Source organism: Puntigrus tetrazona, chromosome 5, assembly GCF_018831695.1.
Source record: "Puntigrus tetrazona isolate hp1 chromosome 5, ASM1883169v1, whole genome shotgun sequence".
In the NCBI taxonomy this organism is placed as follows: domain Eukaryota; kingdom Metazoa; phylum Chordata; class Actinopteri; order Cypriniformes; family Cyprinidae; genus Puntigrus; species Puntigrus tetrazona.
In genome coordinates, this window is record NC_056703.1 from 13806729 (window position 1) to 13821972 (window position 15244).

Genomic DNA, 15244 nt, shown 5'->3' on the forward strand with positions numbered 1-15244 from the left:
TCATTTCTTCTGGCAACAAAGCACCTGAATGCTTGTAATCATGACTATACGTGGGAAATTTCCAATTGAACTTAAAGCCAGTATAAGTTTATCCTCACTTACCATTTATTTGGCCGGTATTGTCTGTGTTGTATAATCTTGAATGTTTGTATTAGATGTATATCTTTGTTGTTGTTGGAATTGTTGATGAGTTTAGTGTGCCCTTGCTAAAGAAAAGTTTTATTTTGAAGGGAAAAATCTTACTGACCCTAAAATTCTACAGCATAACATAACATCAGCCAGTGGAATTAGTCACATCTAAGTATAAAAATGTCAAGAGTTGTACCTTCCACAGTATCTGACTTAAGTATCTGTTGTCAGTCTTGTTTTTCTACCATTTCCCATCAATCTCTTTAACCCCCAAAGGGTTCCATTGTAAAAATGCCACCGTGTTTTGCCCCAGACGATGAGACATCGGTCAGCCAAAGTCTGTCCCGCATTTAGCTGATGTTTGGCCAGAGCTCTCCTCCCTGCATACTGAAGTGACGCATGTATCCGTTCAGGCGTGATTATAGTCTCTGTGACGTAAGTCAGGACCACTCTGCTCTTTGAGCCTACACCCTGCCTCCAGACCTCAGTCCTCGCTCTCCTTGCTGCGGTAAGCAGGTTTTAATGTCACAATGAGGGTAACATTTGCTGGGCTGAATGAGCATCCCGCTGCTCTGTGTCATCAGACTGTTAAAGTGATTATTCTGCTGTGCGTAATTTTTCATTGACAGAATTAGTCATGTATGTGGGAATGACATTGTCTTAAAAATAAAGTTTGTTTGTTGACATCTATGGCTCCGTGAAGAACCTTATAATTTTAAAAAAGGTTCTTTAGTGGAAAAGACATCTTGAGGTCCTCTAAATGTTTTTCTTTTTTTGCGTTCAGAAGAGATGTTTTTTTGGGAACTCTTTGTTTGTGAACGGAACTTTATATTATAATGACTTTATAATGAAAGTTTCTTTTGAAATGCCCCGTGTCAGTTTTTTTAATGGATGCTGACATCCATTTAATAAAGTGTGCTTTTTATGTTTTGCTTACTGTGCATGTGTGTATTTTAGCATAAAATTCCTATGTTAGTTTGAGCAACTGCGCATGTCTATTGTGGGTAGAGCTGCATGCCTATGTGTAGCCAAAAATGTAATATCTGCCTGTGAACTCAGTGTGTGTGTGTGTGTTCGTGTGTGTGTGTGCGAGAGAGAGAGTGAGAGAGCTCTCATGCAGTCATTTCCTCAGTGACTGAAAGCAAACATTCTCACTTTTCTTAAAGGAAGTGACTCAACTCACTTTCTCTAACATTGCCTCTCCATCATCCGACTCTCACATTTTTTTTCTTACCCACTGGCTCATTTTACTGTCTTCAATTTTCTTTTTCTCCCTTCTTGTTTATGCACATCCTCTAAAAATCATTCTCTTGGGTCGTCTTTTGTGACGGTCAAATTTCAAAACAATCGTATCTTTAGTTTTTAATTTTCTCCTCCGTAACATGAACGCACTGAAAAACAGCTTGTGTAGAATTTACCTAGAAACAACTGCTAGTAAATTTCACAAGTAACTAAAAAAAAAGTCCTACATATTGAATTAATGTGTGAAGTTTTTAAATAACTAAAATAACACTTTCTTCACGCTCTAAGGATTTTTTATAAGCTGCTTTATTTCCCCTCCTCTAAAAAGGTAGATATATACTATTAATAAAATGTTATTAAGAATCTCCCTTTAAAAGCCACTGGTGGCAAATACCACCAAACAACATCAAAACACCAACTGTATTTTCACAATGTTATTGTAGTATTTTTTTTCTAAGGCCTTTACATAGGATTTTAAAGGTTACCATGTAATACTTAACTGTATACACATACTTTTTGTTTTTGCTTACAATGTACATACATTAAATGCATAATGTATATAGTATGTTCATAATTACCCATCTGTATATCATACTGACAGTATGTACAATCATGTCCATAGTACTGTTTTATCTGTATATTTTTGTGCATATGTAACACTGTATATCCTGTACTTCTGCATATTGCACGTCTAATTAGATGCTAACTGCTTTTAATTGCCTTGTACTTTACTTTAAAAGTTTAATCTAATCTAATACAAAAATACTTAATGGAACACCATGAAACTATATTCTCTAGTTTCCCCACTTTGTCTCTTGTACGTTTGGATTTAACAGTCCATACGAGAAAACCACTTCTGACGCCATGTTTTTTTGAAAACCAAAAGTCATTCTTAAACAATGTGGACATCTTTTATCTTAACTTTCTGACCTCTGCCCCGACCCACACCGGCTTAAAGCCTCACGCATGACAACCCAGTTATGGATGACAAAAAATACCCTTCAATTTAAAGGCTTGCGTTATTCTGTGATCTTCAATGTAAATATTACTGAGATGGCAAATCTAATTAGAGAAGCAGCAGATTGGACAACGGAACAGGGCTAAGAATGATACAAGCAACAAAACATTTTAATTATATTTTATAAAATAATGAAAACAATGTAAAAAATATTCTGGTTCTTTGTGCGTCATGATAAAAAAAAAGCGTCCCCTACAGTGTTCAAGACACTTAGCTACGGTATTGGTTTGAAGCCAGTTTGTCTCCTAGCCTGTCCAAGCTGACAAGAAGTGCCCAACATCTCAAGCAGCTGGGAGTACAGGCCTTTTCAGCAGAGCTGTTAAAGTGATTTTTGAATCATATGTAGGAAATTGCTCTAATAAACACACTAGAAATGAATTAGTGTTGCTTATTCAAAAGTTATGGCCCAGGGCATCTGACTGTTGTGTTTGTGTTGACTGACCGTGACAGCAGCGGAAAATCGCGCGCAGCGTCATCGGTGGCTTGACGACTTCGAAATGAGGGGAAAAGAAGGTGACGAGGAAAAGCACCGACATCAAAACCTCTGTGAGCCCCGCTCCTGTACTACTCTGGCCCTTCGCCAGCTCGACTGCCCGTGGATTGGCTCTCGCTTTGCCTCTCCTCCTCCTAAACTTTCCCAAACTGCGATACGCACACACGCCATCCACGCAGCGACTGAAAGTAAGGAGAACTGCTTTAAGGAATGAGGAGGTTTTCACCTTATTCCACTGCCAGGTTGCCTTTTAAAACATGTAAGAATTTTAAAGCGCCTTTTAAAAATGTCGCAAACGACCTCGACGCGGATGATCTGTATTTTTTACCGGCGGTAATTTTTCAAGTTTCTTGCTCGAAACGGGACAGGAAGGCATCGGGGAAACTTTCTGCGCGAGGGCTTCCATAGCCAGCGCTGCCTGGGGAAGAGAGCGCGTGCTTGCGTACTTTTTCCAAACGGGGCTCCAGCAAAACGTTTTCTGCGGTCCTGCGCCGAGGGACCGCCTGATCCGCTCAGGCTTTTCTGAGATATATTGTGGGTGGTAGCGTGAATGCCCTGTGTCGGCATTGAGGGATGCCAGCATGCCCTCGCTGATTCTCTCCCATCTGCTCCTCATCTGGCTCGCGCTCCAGCGGCTGGCTCTGTGCGGCGAGCGCGCGTCCACTCGCGAGCGCTTCAAAGTGGTTATCGCGCCACTCATCTGCAAACGGACGTGTCTGAAGGGCCAGTGTCAGGACACCTGCGAGCAGGGCAACAACACGACCCTCATCGGGGAAAACGGACAGTCGGCGGACACACTGACCGGGCCGGGCTTCAGAGTCGGTAAGTCAATACAGACAAGTTTAGAATGATTATGAGTCGGTTTGGTCTGTTGACAGGACTGCTCACGAACTCTCTTTTTAATGTTTTTGCCACACTTGGAAGAAGAAGGACCCAAAAATAAACATTTCACACTGAATGACTTGACTTAGCCCACTTATTTACTTATCCACATGTTGTTCCAAAACTGTTATGGCTTTAAATCTGAAGTAAAATATTAGTGACTAAAACCGTCGGATTGCATCGTGGTGACTGACTGGGCCTATCATTCTGCCTAACTTTTCTTTTTATGTTTCAGAAAGTCATGCATATGTGGACATGTGACTCAATTATGAACAGTTTTTTTAATATACAGACTTTATAGTTGAATATGTGGCACGTGAGTCCGTGAGTGGAAATGCAGTAATAACTGCCTCACTTTTTCTCCTTCTATTTCTCTCTCGCTCTTGGTAATGGTTTCTGCATATTGTCTGGTTGGCAGGGTAGCTCTCGCTCTGAGCTGTATCAGATTGGATGTGGTAAGGCATGGTGCCATAAAGTCTACGCAGCAAGATCTGTACTCCTTACACACATATTCGCTTCTCTTAAACACACATACTGTACATTCACATTCTCTTTGTCCACATAAACAAACACTCGCTAGTCGACAGACTACTAAAATAGTTTGTGTGTGTATGTTAGTAGGAGAAACCCCCCACTGCAAGGACTGGTGTACCAGTTTGTTATTTCAAGTAAAGAATGCCAGGAGCTGATATGGTTAGAGAGTATAAGTATGTGTGGGTAAGTTTAGCTCAACATATTTGTCTGGGATTTTCATCAGTATTGTGATGAAAGTGATGGTTATTTTAGTTTCACCTCTCAGCAGGTTCATTTGGTGTGTTGTCTTTTTTTCTCCTTGCTCTCTCTAATTTTGTCTGGAGGATGCTTGTGTGCTTTTGAATGTGTTGAGCCCAAAAATAAATAAATGTGGTAAAAATAAAGGAGGAAGCTGAGTCACTGCTGAGTGAAAGCTACATTTATGGAAGTCTGAAGACATTCACACACATCAAGCTCTAAGGCTCTGACCAAGAGCATCTGTGGTTGGTGGTGTGTGTAAGGATGTGGGACAGCTTTCTGAATAACAAACATCATATCTGACCCATATTCTTTGACTTGTTAGAATCTAGTTCTAAAACCAGCACGGCTTTATAATTAGACACAGGTAACCTAATGTTAATTGTTTTAGTTTAGAAGTTAAAATAAACTTAACTATAACTGAACTTAGCACAAATATATAATGGCATAAACAACAACAATAATTAGAGTAATATTTCTTAGTAAATTATCTATAATATATACATTTGTATTAAATTGTAATATCGGTTAATGTGTCTTTACCGAATATTCTCTCTCTCTCTCTCTTTCTCTTTTGACATATATATCAAAATCATTTCATAACAAATTTACAATATTTCCAAAAAACATTTTTATTGGAATCAAATCTGTGATTTAATTTGATAAAAGATAACTGAAAGTCATTTGTACTTATTAGGTAAATAATGAATGATACCCTCTAACCCTAAACCTAACTGTCACAGACATTTTTGGATGAATTTCTCAACACATTCTCAAACTCTTATTCTTTCACACAAGTCGTTTTGTTTGCCTGACAATCTGAGAATTTGTCTGTCTACAGGATTATGAGAACAAACAAGAAGCACCCACATGCTCTTTCAAAATGCTATCCAACAGACAAATACTACCCAGAGTTGGGTGAAATATGGACAACCCTAGCTATTGGGTTGTTTTGACTCAGCAAGTGTATGTTTTTTGTTGTTGTTCTCTTATTTATTTAATTTCATCAGACTTGGAGCTTTTTTCTGAAACACTTTTATTTATAGTTTTATTAAGTCAGTTAGGGAATAATACTCTTCTCACAAGGTCTTTAAGTTGCTAGCTTAGTCCAGAGTCCAGAGTTCATGGTGTTAAGTGGAACTAAGCACTGCAACTACAATCAAACTGTTTTAAAGCTGCATAATCATAACCATTAAAACAACCTTTATTTTAATGCCGGCAAAAATGGCATTAACATTTGTCATTAGGTTTTTTTTTACATTTTGCTTAAAGCCTGACTCAGCTGTCAAGATGATACATATTACTTTTTTCTCTGACTTAGTCTTTGTGGTTTCCGTCATGGAATGCACACACACTGTCTGGAGGATCAGACACCTAAAGACATACTCAAATGTCCACTCATCTTATTTGATATATAGAGTCTCAACCTTTTCTTTTCATGAAAGTAATAGTCACCCAAAAAGAATTTGCTGAAAATCTGCTCACCCTCCGATCATTCAAGATGTTTCTTCATCTTACCAGTGGATCCTCTGCAGTGAATGGGTGCCATCAATATGAGAGTTCAAACAGCTGAGGAAAACATCACAGTAATCAACAAGTAACCACATAACTCACACAAACACGCAGCTTTTCACTTTATAATATGTTAATTGATGGATTGGAAGTTGTGATGTAGCTGCTTATACTGTTATTCTGAAGGCACCCATTTCCTGCAGATGAACCACTGGTAGACAAATTATGAAATGGCAGATTTCTTCAAGTCTACATCTTTCTTCAAACAAACTCATCTACATTTCAATTGGCTTGAAGGGGAGTGAATTTTCAGCAACTTGTAATTTTTTAGGTAAACTATTTATTAAATATGTGCTTATTCACTATCACTATGTGAAGTGCTGAGAAAGCAGCCTCTTTTTCTCTTTTTGTGTTCCTCCGTCTGTCTGTCAATGCCAGGATCTGGGTTTTGTGGCGAGAGGTGTGTAAACCCCAAACCATCCTCCACTTCTGCAGAGTGCCACAGAGTGCCCAGAACGATGCCAGCATGCCACAGAAGCGCTACCCAATGCCTATTTCAGTCTTCATTCACACTCACATACACACTGCCTCTCTTTCACGTGCAGACGTCACATATTTTCTTGTATTTTGGTGACTTCTGCACATTTCTTTATTTAACTGGGTTCTGCTTACAGCACAGTCTGTGATCCCTCTTTATTTAACTACTGTGGAGTGCAGTGCTCAGTGTATGCTGTGATTAGAGTGCGCACAACAGTAAGAGCCAGATTTATTACATAACTAGATACATGAAGTCTTTGGGTCTAATCAGGCTTTATTCCTCCCCTGCTCTCATTTTGCTCCTATGCATGGAAAATCCATGCAGCAAGCCACAAAGGAGCAGTTTGAGAGTGGAAAATGTGTCAGAAATCCAGTTGAACATTCCAGAAGCATGCCAAACCTTGTGTGTTTGTGAGTGTGTGAGTCAGTGGTCATCTACCATTTGTTTGTATGAAGTGCAGTCGTTGTTAGTTTCTGTGTCATCAACCTCTGGTTTCTCAGTCCTTTCCCCCCTCACCGTCCTTTTTATCTAACCGTAGCTTTTTGTGGATCGTATTTCTCATTCTTTCTTGTAGAGATTCCCATGCATTTCTTATGCAGAAGATTGAAGAGCAGAGTGAGATGCAATTGGAATAATCGGTCTTGCCAGTCTAAGACTTTGAAACCCCAATTAGAGGTTGTGTTGGAAAGTGATAAGAGAACACTGTGTATAAGTGAGTGTCTGTGTTTGAGGGAGAGGTGGCAGCTGTGGGCTTTTTTAAAGGGCAATATTGAAACTCGGGCCCTTAAACAAGCATTCTGGTTTACTCTGAGTAAACTCGCTGCTTTTCACTGTGAGAATGAGGCCAGTTATTTAAAGCAGAGCAGAGGAATGTCTGTATATGTATGTGTATTTGTTATTGGCACCATACCCTGTAGTCTTTCAGAAGTGAAAACATCTTTTAATTCGAAAAAATTATTTTATTCGCTTCATTGACACTTTTAACATTATAGACTTCCCCTCCATGGTCCTTTTGTGACGTTTAGTATTTAAAGGCGTAGTCCAGCTAAATGTCTCCATGCAACAAAAGTCAATAATATCCCCGAAAAGTAGTTTTTGATAATTGACTTATATTATATAGACAAAACAGTTATGTCTTCTTTTGTTTCTCTTTTGGGGTGAACTATCTCCCTTAGTCCTGACAGGATGAAAACGTGGCTTTGAGAGGTAGACCACAGTCTTTACAAAGGTACATACTTTATAAAAGTACTAATCACATCATTTTTTTAGTTTTATGAAGTTTGAAAATTTCTTTAAAAAGATGTTTTGTCAGCTGAACAATTGACAAATGTTGTTAACAACACTGTAGTTCATTAAACAGACTGTGTGCTTCTATCCCTCACAGCCTTGCTTTCATTCCTGTCAATAATTAAACATGGCACTCTCCTGACTAAGGAAGGTCCAAGGCGTTTAAATATTACTGGATAATAATATCACAGACTAATTTCACAGACTAAGCACGAGACAGTGATGTCAACCGTTATGTTTGGACCGCCGTTTTTATTTAATCTGCCATTGCAGGGACCCCCTCTATTCGGGGGGGGCCTGGGACATAATTTCTGATTTTCTCTTTCATTAGTGCCCAGGCAAACAGAGACAGCAAAACATCAATATTTTCTCAGTCAGACTAAACCTCACAAGTTCAGTTAAACACGGAGAGATAAAGCGCTGCGTCGAGACTCTTTCAGTCTCTTTCAGTCTTTCAGTCAGAATCATTGTGTATTCACAGTAGCACAGTCAGTAGCACACAGTAGCAAAGGTTCAAATAGCTTCCAAATACATTTAAACTTAACAACTCTCTAAAAAGAAGTTTCCAATAAGTAATTTTATCTTGGTCTTAGTGTATTGTATAAAAGTTAGCGTTTGCGGTGTCTGGCCTATTTTCCCCTCCGCACATGAAATTTCCCGTAATATTCCATTCTAAATGTCCCCTTTCCTCTTCCTTTCTCTCCATAAATACACAAATACCTGTCAAGCGCTGATGATGACATCACAGTCACCGTCTCATGTCGGCATTCCATCCGTCCATGCTCACATCTGTTCGGCTTTCAAAACCTGGAACCTCTGCTGTTGCCAAGGTTACGACACGTTCTGGCGCCCATGCCACTATGAAGCTTACTAAGAAGCTTGCAGGACGCTGTTTCATGGCTTGAAAGTGTAAACACTGAGATGAAAGAAAAGGGTTGCCCGGCATTAGTTTGATGTTTTATGTGATGTGTTTGTTTTTTGTGAGATTTGCGGATGAAAGTTATTTAAAAAAAATATATATTTTTAGCTCAGGTCAGAAGTGACAAAGGTGGAAGTTCTTTAAAGTAAGTTTGCTGTTTTAGAGAGTTGATTCGTGCTTTTTGGAAGTCAAACGGCGTTTAATGCTACAGTTTATGTCTAGGAAAATGTTTGAAAGAAAATGCCTCTGTATTCACGAGAAAAAGGCATCCATACATGCTAGAATGTTAATATTTGTGTTTGTGTGGTATTTGTATGTGGGTATGTTTATGTATGTTGATATACAGTACAGCACATGCACATTCCCTTTCAGTAAACACTCTTCTTTTTTCTAGACTCTAGGTGAGTGTTTTTTAAAGTGTCTCTGATGTTTTTATGACTGTCAAGTTTAACACACTGCTGATAGTGATTATATATAGTTAGTATATTTTTGGGAAACTTGGGTTCAGCATTATAATGGGCGTGTGCTTGTTGTTTTTGTTATTTGCTGCCCACAGAAATAAACAGTCCCAGGCTTTTGTCAAGAAACTGAATTAGATTGACTATTGTTTTGCCCCACCTTCTGTTTTGACACTAATGGCCACTTTTATATTTTCCGTATGTTTGTGTTTAGAGCACTAAATTATAGTTGCTAACATACAATTTAATGGGAGGGGTTGTTGGTGTTTTTGTTAGTAACTGTGTTAGCAGATAAGTTAGTTGGTATTGATGTGGTAGTGGGTGAGTGAAGTGCTATGTTTTCCAGATGATAATTGAAGAAATGTGTTAAAGTGGGGCAGTGTAATGAATTTCACACAATATTTTAAGCAGTATCATGTGAACTTTCAGTCAATAAGATGTCAGATCTCTGGACTTTTGTTGTTGTTTTTTTTGTCTCGAGCCATGTGCTGTCTGTGCCCTGCCTTCCCTTGGTGTTTAATTGTTTAAGTTTTTTGTACTTTCGAGTCTCGAGTCTTTCCCGCGAAAACGTGACAGGATAATCCGACCATAAAAGTAAAGCGGCGTTTTTTCCCCTTTTTGTTTTTGGGTTTGTTTTTCATGGATTCCCCCTACAACGACCCAAATTTCCTCATCCTCCTGCTGGAGCAGGAGGATCGCTCTCTCGAGGGCTATACTAAGGACTTCCTCGCCCTCGCGAACTACTCGCGCTTCCCGGACGGCTTTTTGTGCTCGATTCACTTCCGCGGACTGAACACCACCACACGAGCAAAGCTGTCCGGGGACGGCCCTCGAGAGAGCGTCGCCGCGTACATCGAGTGGGTGCTGGTGTCCTGCAACTCGCCGATAACGGTTGCGCTGGAGGACAACGACACCAGCCCCACTCCAGATCCAGAACCCAGCCCATCATCTCCCCGCGTCGCAGAGGCCAGGCCTGTGCCCACGGAGGGCGCAATCGCTGAGTCTGGGACGACCACGGAACCATCGCTGAGGAGAGCGACAGAGCCGTGGAGCGCCACCGGACCCGAGCCGATTGCGACAGACCAGGTGCGTGGCGGGCATCAGAGCTTGTGCGCGGTGGAGACAGCCGACAACGAGAGCGCGGAGTGGAGCTCCGCCCACTGCAGATCGGCTGAGGATGAGCTGATCATCCAACTGGGGCTGCTGGATCTACAAGAGGAACTGGATGATGTGGACTTAGACTGGGCACCTCCCGTGTATCCTGAGTCGCTGGTCCCGCCCAGCCGTCCTGTTAGCCCGCTGGTCCCGCCCAGCCGTCCTGTTAGCCCGCTGGTCCCGCCCAGCCGTCCTGTTAGCCCGCTGGTCCCCCGCCCAGCCGTCCTGTTAGTACCCTAGAGACTGTTCCTGTGCGCTCCCGAGTCCCAGTGCCCCGCGCCCGAGCGCTCTCCCGAGTCCCAGTGCCCGCGCCCCGAGCGCTCTCCCGAGTCCCAGTGCCCGCGCCCCGAGCGCTCTCCCGAGTCCCAGTGCCCCAGCCACGAGCGCTCTCCCGAGTCCCAGTGCCCCAGCCACGAGCGCTCTCCCGAGTCCCAGTGCCCCAGCCACGAGCGCTCCCGAGTCCCAGTGCCCCAGCCACCAGCGCTCTCCCGAGTTCCAGTGCCCGCGCCACGAGCGCTTCCAGTTTTCCCACCCTCCCACCCTAGTCACACCATGACGATGGATCCCAGCAGCCCCTGCGCTCATCCTCAGCTCACCATCCAGAGCTCGCCACGGGTCTGCCGGTCCCCATCGCCGTCGAGGGTGGACGATCCCTCGCCTCACCGTCCCGCCTCCGAGTCCCGGACTCCTCCTCGCCTCGTAGACCCGTCGGCCCCTGGGCTTCTAGCTCCCTCCTCTCCACCGTGGTCCGTCAGTCCACCAGCTCCACCAGGCTCCATCGTCCCTCCGGCTCCGCCTTGGTCTGTCGTCGACCATCCGTCGCCTCGGGATTCTCTCCTCCGGCCGCCTCGTCCCTCCATCCCACCGGCTCTGTCAGGCTCCTCCTTCCCTCCGGCTCCACCTCAGTCCTCAGTCGCTCTGGCTCCGCGCCCTTCCTGTCCCCGTCTCCGTGTCGTCGCCGCCGGCGGGCGGCGCCTCGACCTCCAGCGCCTCGGCGTCACCTTGGCTCTTCGGCTCTCGCCCGGCCTCAGTCTTCTGCACCACCTGCTCCGCCGTCGGTCGGACCCATGGAGTCGATGGCCGCTCCTCCTCCATGGCTCCTCCTCCTTCGGGCGCCACCATGGACCATCATGGCTGGGCTCTGGATCTCCTCCTGCTCCGGACTCCTCCTGTGTCCTCCCTGGCTCCTCCCTCCTTCTGTGCCCCCCTGGACTCCTGTCTGCTTGCCCCCTCCCGGGGGCCGTCCTCCTCCGGAACCTCCTCCCAAGATCCGGTATCCCCAGTTCCGAGTTGTTTTTTTTGTTACTTTTAGGTGCGAGGACGCACCTTCCGGGAGGGGCATTCTGTCAGATCTCTGGACTTTTGTTGTTGTTTTTTTGTCTCGAGCCATGTGCTGTCTGTGCCCTGCCTTCCCTTGGTGTTTAATTGTTTAAGTTTTTTGTACTTTCGAGTCTCGAGTCTTTCCCGCGAAAACGTGACAGGATAATGGGGACGATCCCTCGCCTCACCGTCCCGCCTCCGAGTCCCGGACTCCTCCTCGCCTCGTAGACCCGTCGGCTCCCCCTGGGCTTCTAGCTCCCTCCTCTCCACCGTGGTCCGTCAGTCCACCAGCTCCACCAGGCTCCATCGTCCCTCCGGCTCCGCCTTGGTCTGTCGTCGACCATCCGTCGCCTCGGGATTCCTCTCCTCCGGCTTCGCCTCGTCCCTCCATCCCACCGGCTCTGTCAGGCTCCTCCTTCCCTCCGGCTCCACCTCAGTCCTCAGTCGCTCTGGCTCCGCAGCGTCCTTCCTGTCCCCCGTCTCCGTGTCAGTCGCGCGGGCGGCGCGGCGCCGCCGGACCTCCAGCGCCTCGACGTCACCTTGGCTCTTCGGCTCTCCGCTCCGGCCTCAGTCTTCTGCACCACCTGCTCCGCCGTCGGTCGGACCCATGGAGTCGATGGCCGCTCCTCCTCCATGGCTCCTCCTCCTTCGGCGCCACCATGGACCATCATGGCTGGGCTCTGGATCTCCTCCTGCTCCGGACTCCTCCTGTGTCCTCCCTGGCTCCTCCCTCCTTCTGTGCCCCCCTGGACTCCTGTCTGCTTGCCCCCTCCCGGGGGCCGTCCTCCTCCGGAACCTCCTCCCAAGATCCGGTATCCCCAGTTCCGAGTTGTTTTTTTGTTGTTACTTTAGGTGCGAGGACGCACCTTCCGGGAGGGGGGCATTCTGTCAGATCTCTGGACTTTTGTTGTTGTTTTTTTTGTCTCGAGCCATGTGCTGTCTGTGCCCTGCCTTCCCTTGGTGTTTAATTGTTTAAGTTTTTTGTACTTTCGAGTCTCGAGTCTTTCCCGCGAAAACGTGACAGGATACAAAGTTACTAAGTTTCAACGTTACTACGTCTCAATGTTCAATGTTACTCTATGTTTTGTTCCCGAGCTCTTTTTCGTGGTTTTTGTTCTGCCTACCTGCCTTTTGTATTTATTTTGCCAGTTTTTGAATTAAATCTGTTAAGTTTATTTCGAGTCTCGAGCGTTCTCTCCCGAGAAACCACGGAAACGTGACATAAGATTTTGGATTTGAGGATACAGTAGACTGAGCAATCATGACAGGAAAGACGTTTAGAATTTAGCATTTATAAATATTTCTATTTATTTCAGATAAATGCAGACTCACAGAGGTTTTTTTTTTAATAGTGCATGATATAGGTAGTGTTTTACTGATGTTTTGCCACTTACTGCTTGTGTGTTTATTCAGTCCAGTGCCAAAATAACCTGCTGGCCAATTTATCTGCTTGGTTGTTGAGTCACTGCAATTTTTTCCTGTATATTTTAAATGCTTATTTTTAAGCAATACATTTTTGTTCCACATCTGATCACTCCCCTTCCTTTTGTCATGTTTAAAGGGATCATGAGCTGAAAAATCTAAATTCCTTTAATCTTAAACTTGTTTTTTTTAGGTCATTCTGTAAGTTTCAGAACTTAACTTAACTTTCTTCTTAGTCTAAAAACAGCTTCTTTTAAATCCAAAGTATCCAAATAACAAGCTGTGGAATTCGCCACTTTATGAAGTAATAGTGTGTTTAAACACCACCTCCCCTAAAGAAGATCAACATCTTCTTCTACATCGCTGCCTCATTTTATTGTGAATTTGTTTACTAACAAGGCACAAAGTGATTTTCAGATTTTCAAATGAAGCGTTCCAATTAGAAAATAGTGTGTTATTTCAAAATTCTGATGTCTTCTGATGTAAAAATCTTGATAGCGTTTATCCATTTAAATGGGTCAGTCATTAACCACTCTTGCATATAGGTTTTGAAGCTTATCTGAACTGAATAACCCTGCAGCCGAAGCATGACTAGTGTTGACTGGTGCTAAAGTGATTCATCTGAGAGAGAAGGTGGTTGGGGATAAAAGCACTTGTGTTTTATTAATGAAAGAGCTACTCTCTTTCTTTTTTCTCTCGTACTGTCTCTCTGTATACGTGTATATGTAGGCCCTCGTATATAGAAAAAAGAGACTTAGTGTGTAATATGTCTGTTATAATAATTAATAAAAGCACGAGTGGATTTGGGTTAAGTCATGTGTCTTTCTGCCAGGGAGAGCCAATGCTCTGTGTGTATGTGTCTGAGCTTGCTGGCCTTTGCGCCAGGGTATCTGAGGAATGTGAACATTTCTTTGCTTCTATACACCACTGTACCAATGTTACTGTACCACAACACTCATGGGTGTCTTTCTTCCTCCCGCACACACACCTAAGGGTTTAGTTCTTGCTCTTCCGTGGGTGCAGTAAAGGAAAACAGCTTACATTTCTTTGTGTAATTATTTTAAATAGTTAAACATTTTTTTTTCCTTTTCCACTATCTGTAATTTACTCATTCCTCCCACTCACTCATTTTTTTTAATTTTCTCTCGTTCCTTCTAAACCAATTATACCTAGTTATTTCTTTTGTTTTGGAAAAATAGTTTATGGTAAGTGGTTTGCAGTATAACTGTTTAAAAGCTGTTTAAAAGTGTGTGCGCGCGTTTAGAGAGAAGTCAAAGCACATCACTTTTTTCATACCTCTGCTTGTGAAAGGTAATTGTTTTTTATGTTAAGCACATTTATTAAACACAAGATGAGATAAACAGACAGAATGCGGTTCTATACTGAAAACAGAGATACAGAGCTAACGACAACGTTGTGTTAACAGGTTTTGATGGAGAGTGCTAAAGTTTGCCTTCTTTGATTTTATTTATTTACGTACACTCACTGCCATTCCTTGTTTGGGTACAGAAAGTTGAAAGGAAAAAAAGAATGCACGTTAACTTGATCAAAAAAAGGAAAAAAGTTTTTTCAAATAATGCTAAAAAAGTGTTTATTAAAAACTAAATCAGCATATTAGAATTTAGCATAATTAGAATAGCATTTAGGGTCATGTGATACTGAAGACTGAAGAAATGGCTGCTGAGAATCAAAGAAGTGCTTTCAAAAATATTAAAAAAACCAAACCTTAACAACCCCAAATATTTGAATGGAGACTTTTACATATAGTTTGCAGTGTGCTCACCAGGTGTTGCTCCTCTGTCACAGAATCACATAGAGACTGCAGTTTTATTCCTCAGACGTTGCTCTTTAATATCATATGAGACTGGGTATGAATCATTTGCTTTAATTTAGAATCTGCCATGATTTCTTAATGAATCTTATGACTTGATGGCAGACTTTGATATCTTGGTAAAACTCAGCATAGTCTGAGCTATTATTAAGTTATTATTGAGATGGAGAGAACAAAAACCTGTTTACGATACCTAGATGGGTAATTTAAAGCAAAATTCTGAGTTTGCTCTCTAATCGCTCGGCAGCAAGTGATGACATATTAAAG

General features: G+C 43.0%; 1 protein-coding gene across 4 annotated transcripts in view; it reads left to right on the top strand.

The window, feature by feature from the left end:
• The first annotated feature begins 2984 nt into the window (after positions 1-2984).
• Positions 2985-15244, top strand: part of ltbp3 (latent transforming growth factor beta binding protein 3) — a 34071-nt gene continuing 21811 nt past the window's right edge. The window contains exon 1 of one of the 4 annotated variants that reach the window (XM_043240096.1): positions 2985-3704. In XM_043240096.1, coding sequence (XP_043096031.1) covers positions 3464-3704 — 241 coding nt within the window. In that variant the 5' untranslated portion in view covers positions 2985-3463. The remainder of the gene's footprint in view (positions 3705-15244) is intronic. The other 3 variants (XM_043240093.1, XM_043240095.1, XM_043240094.1) reach the window with 3 other exon arrangements.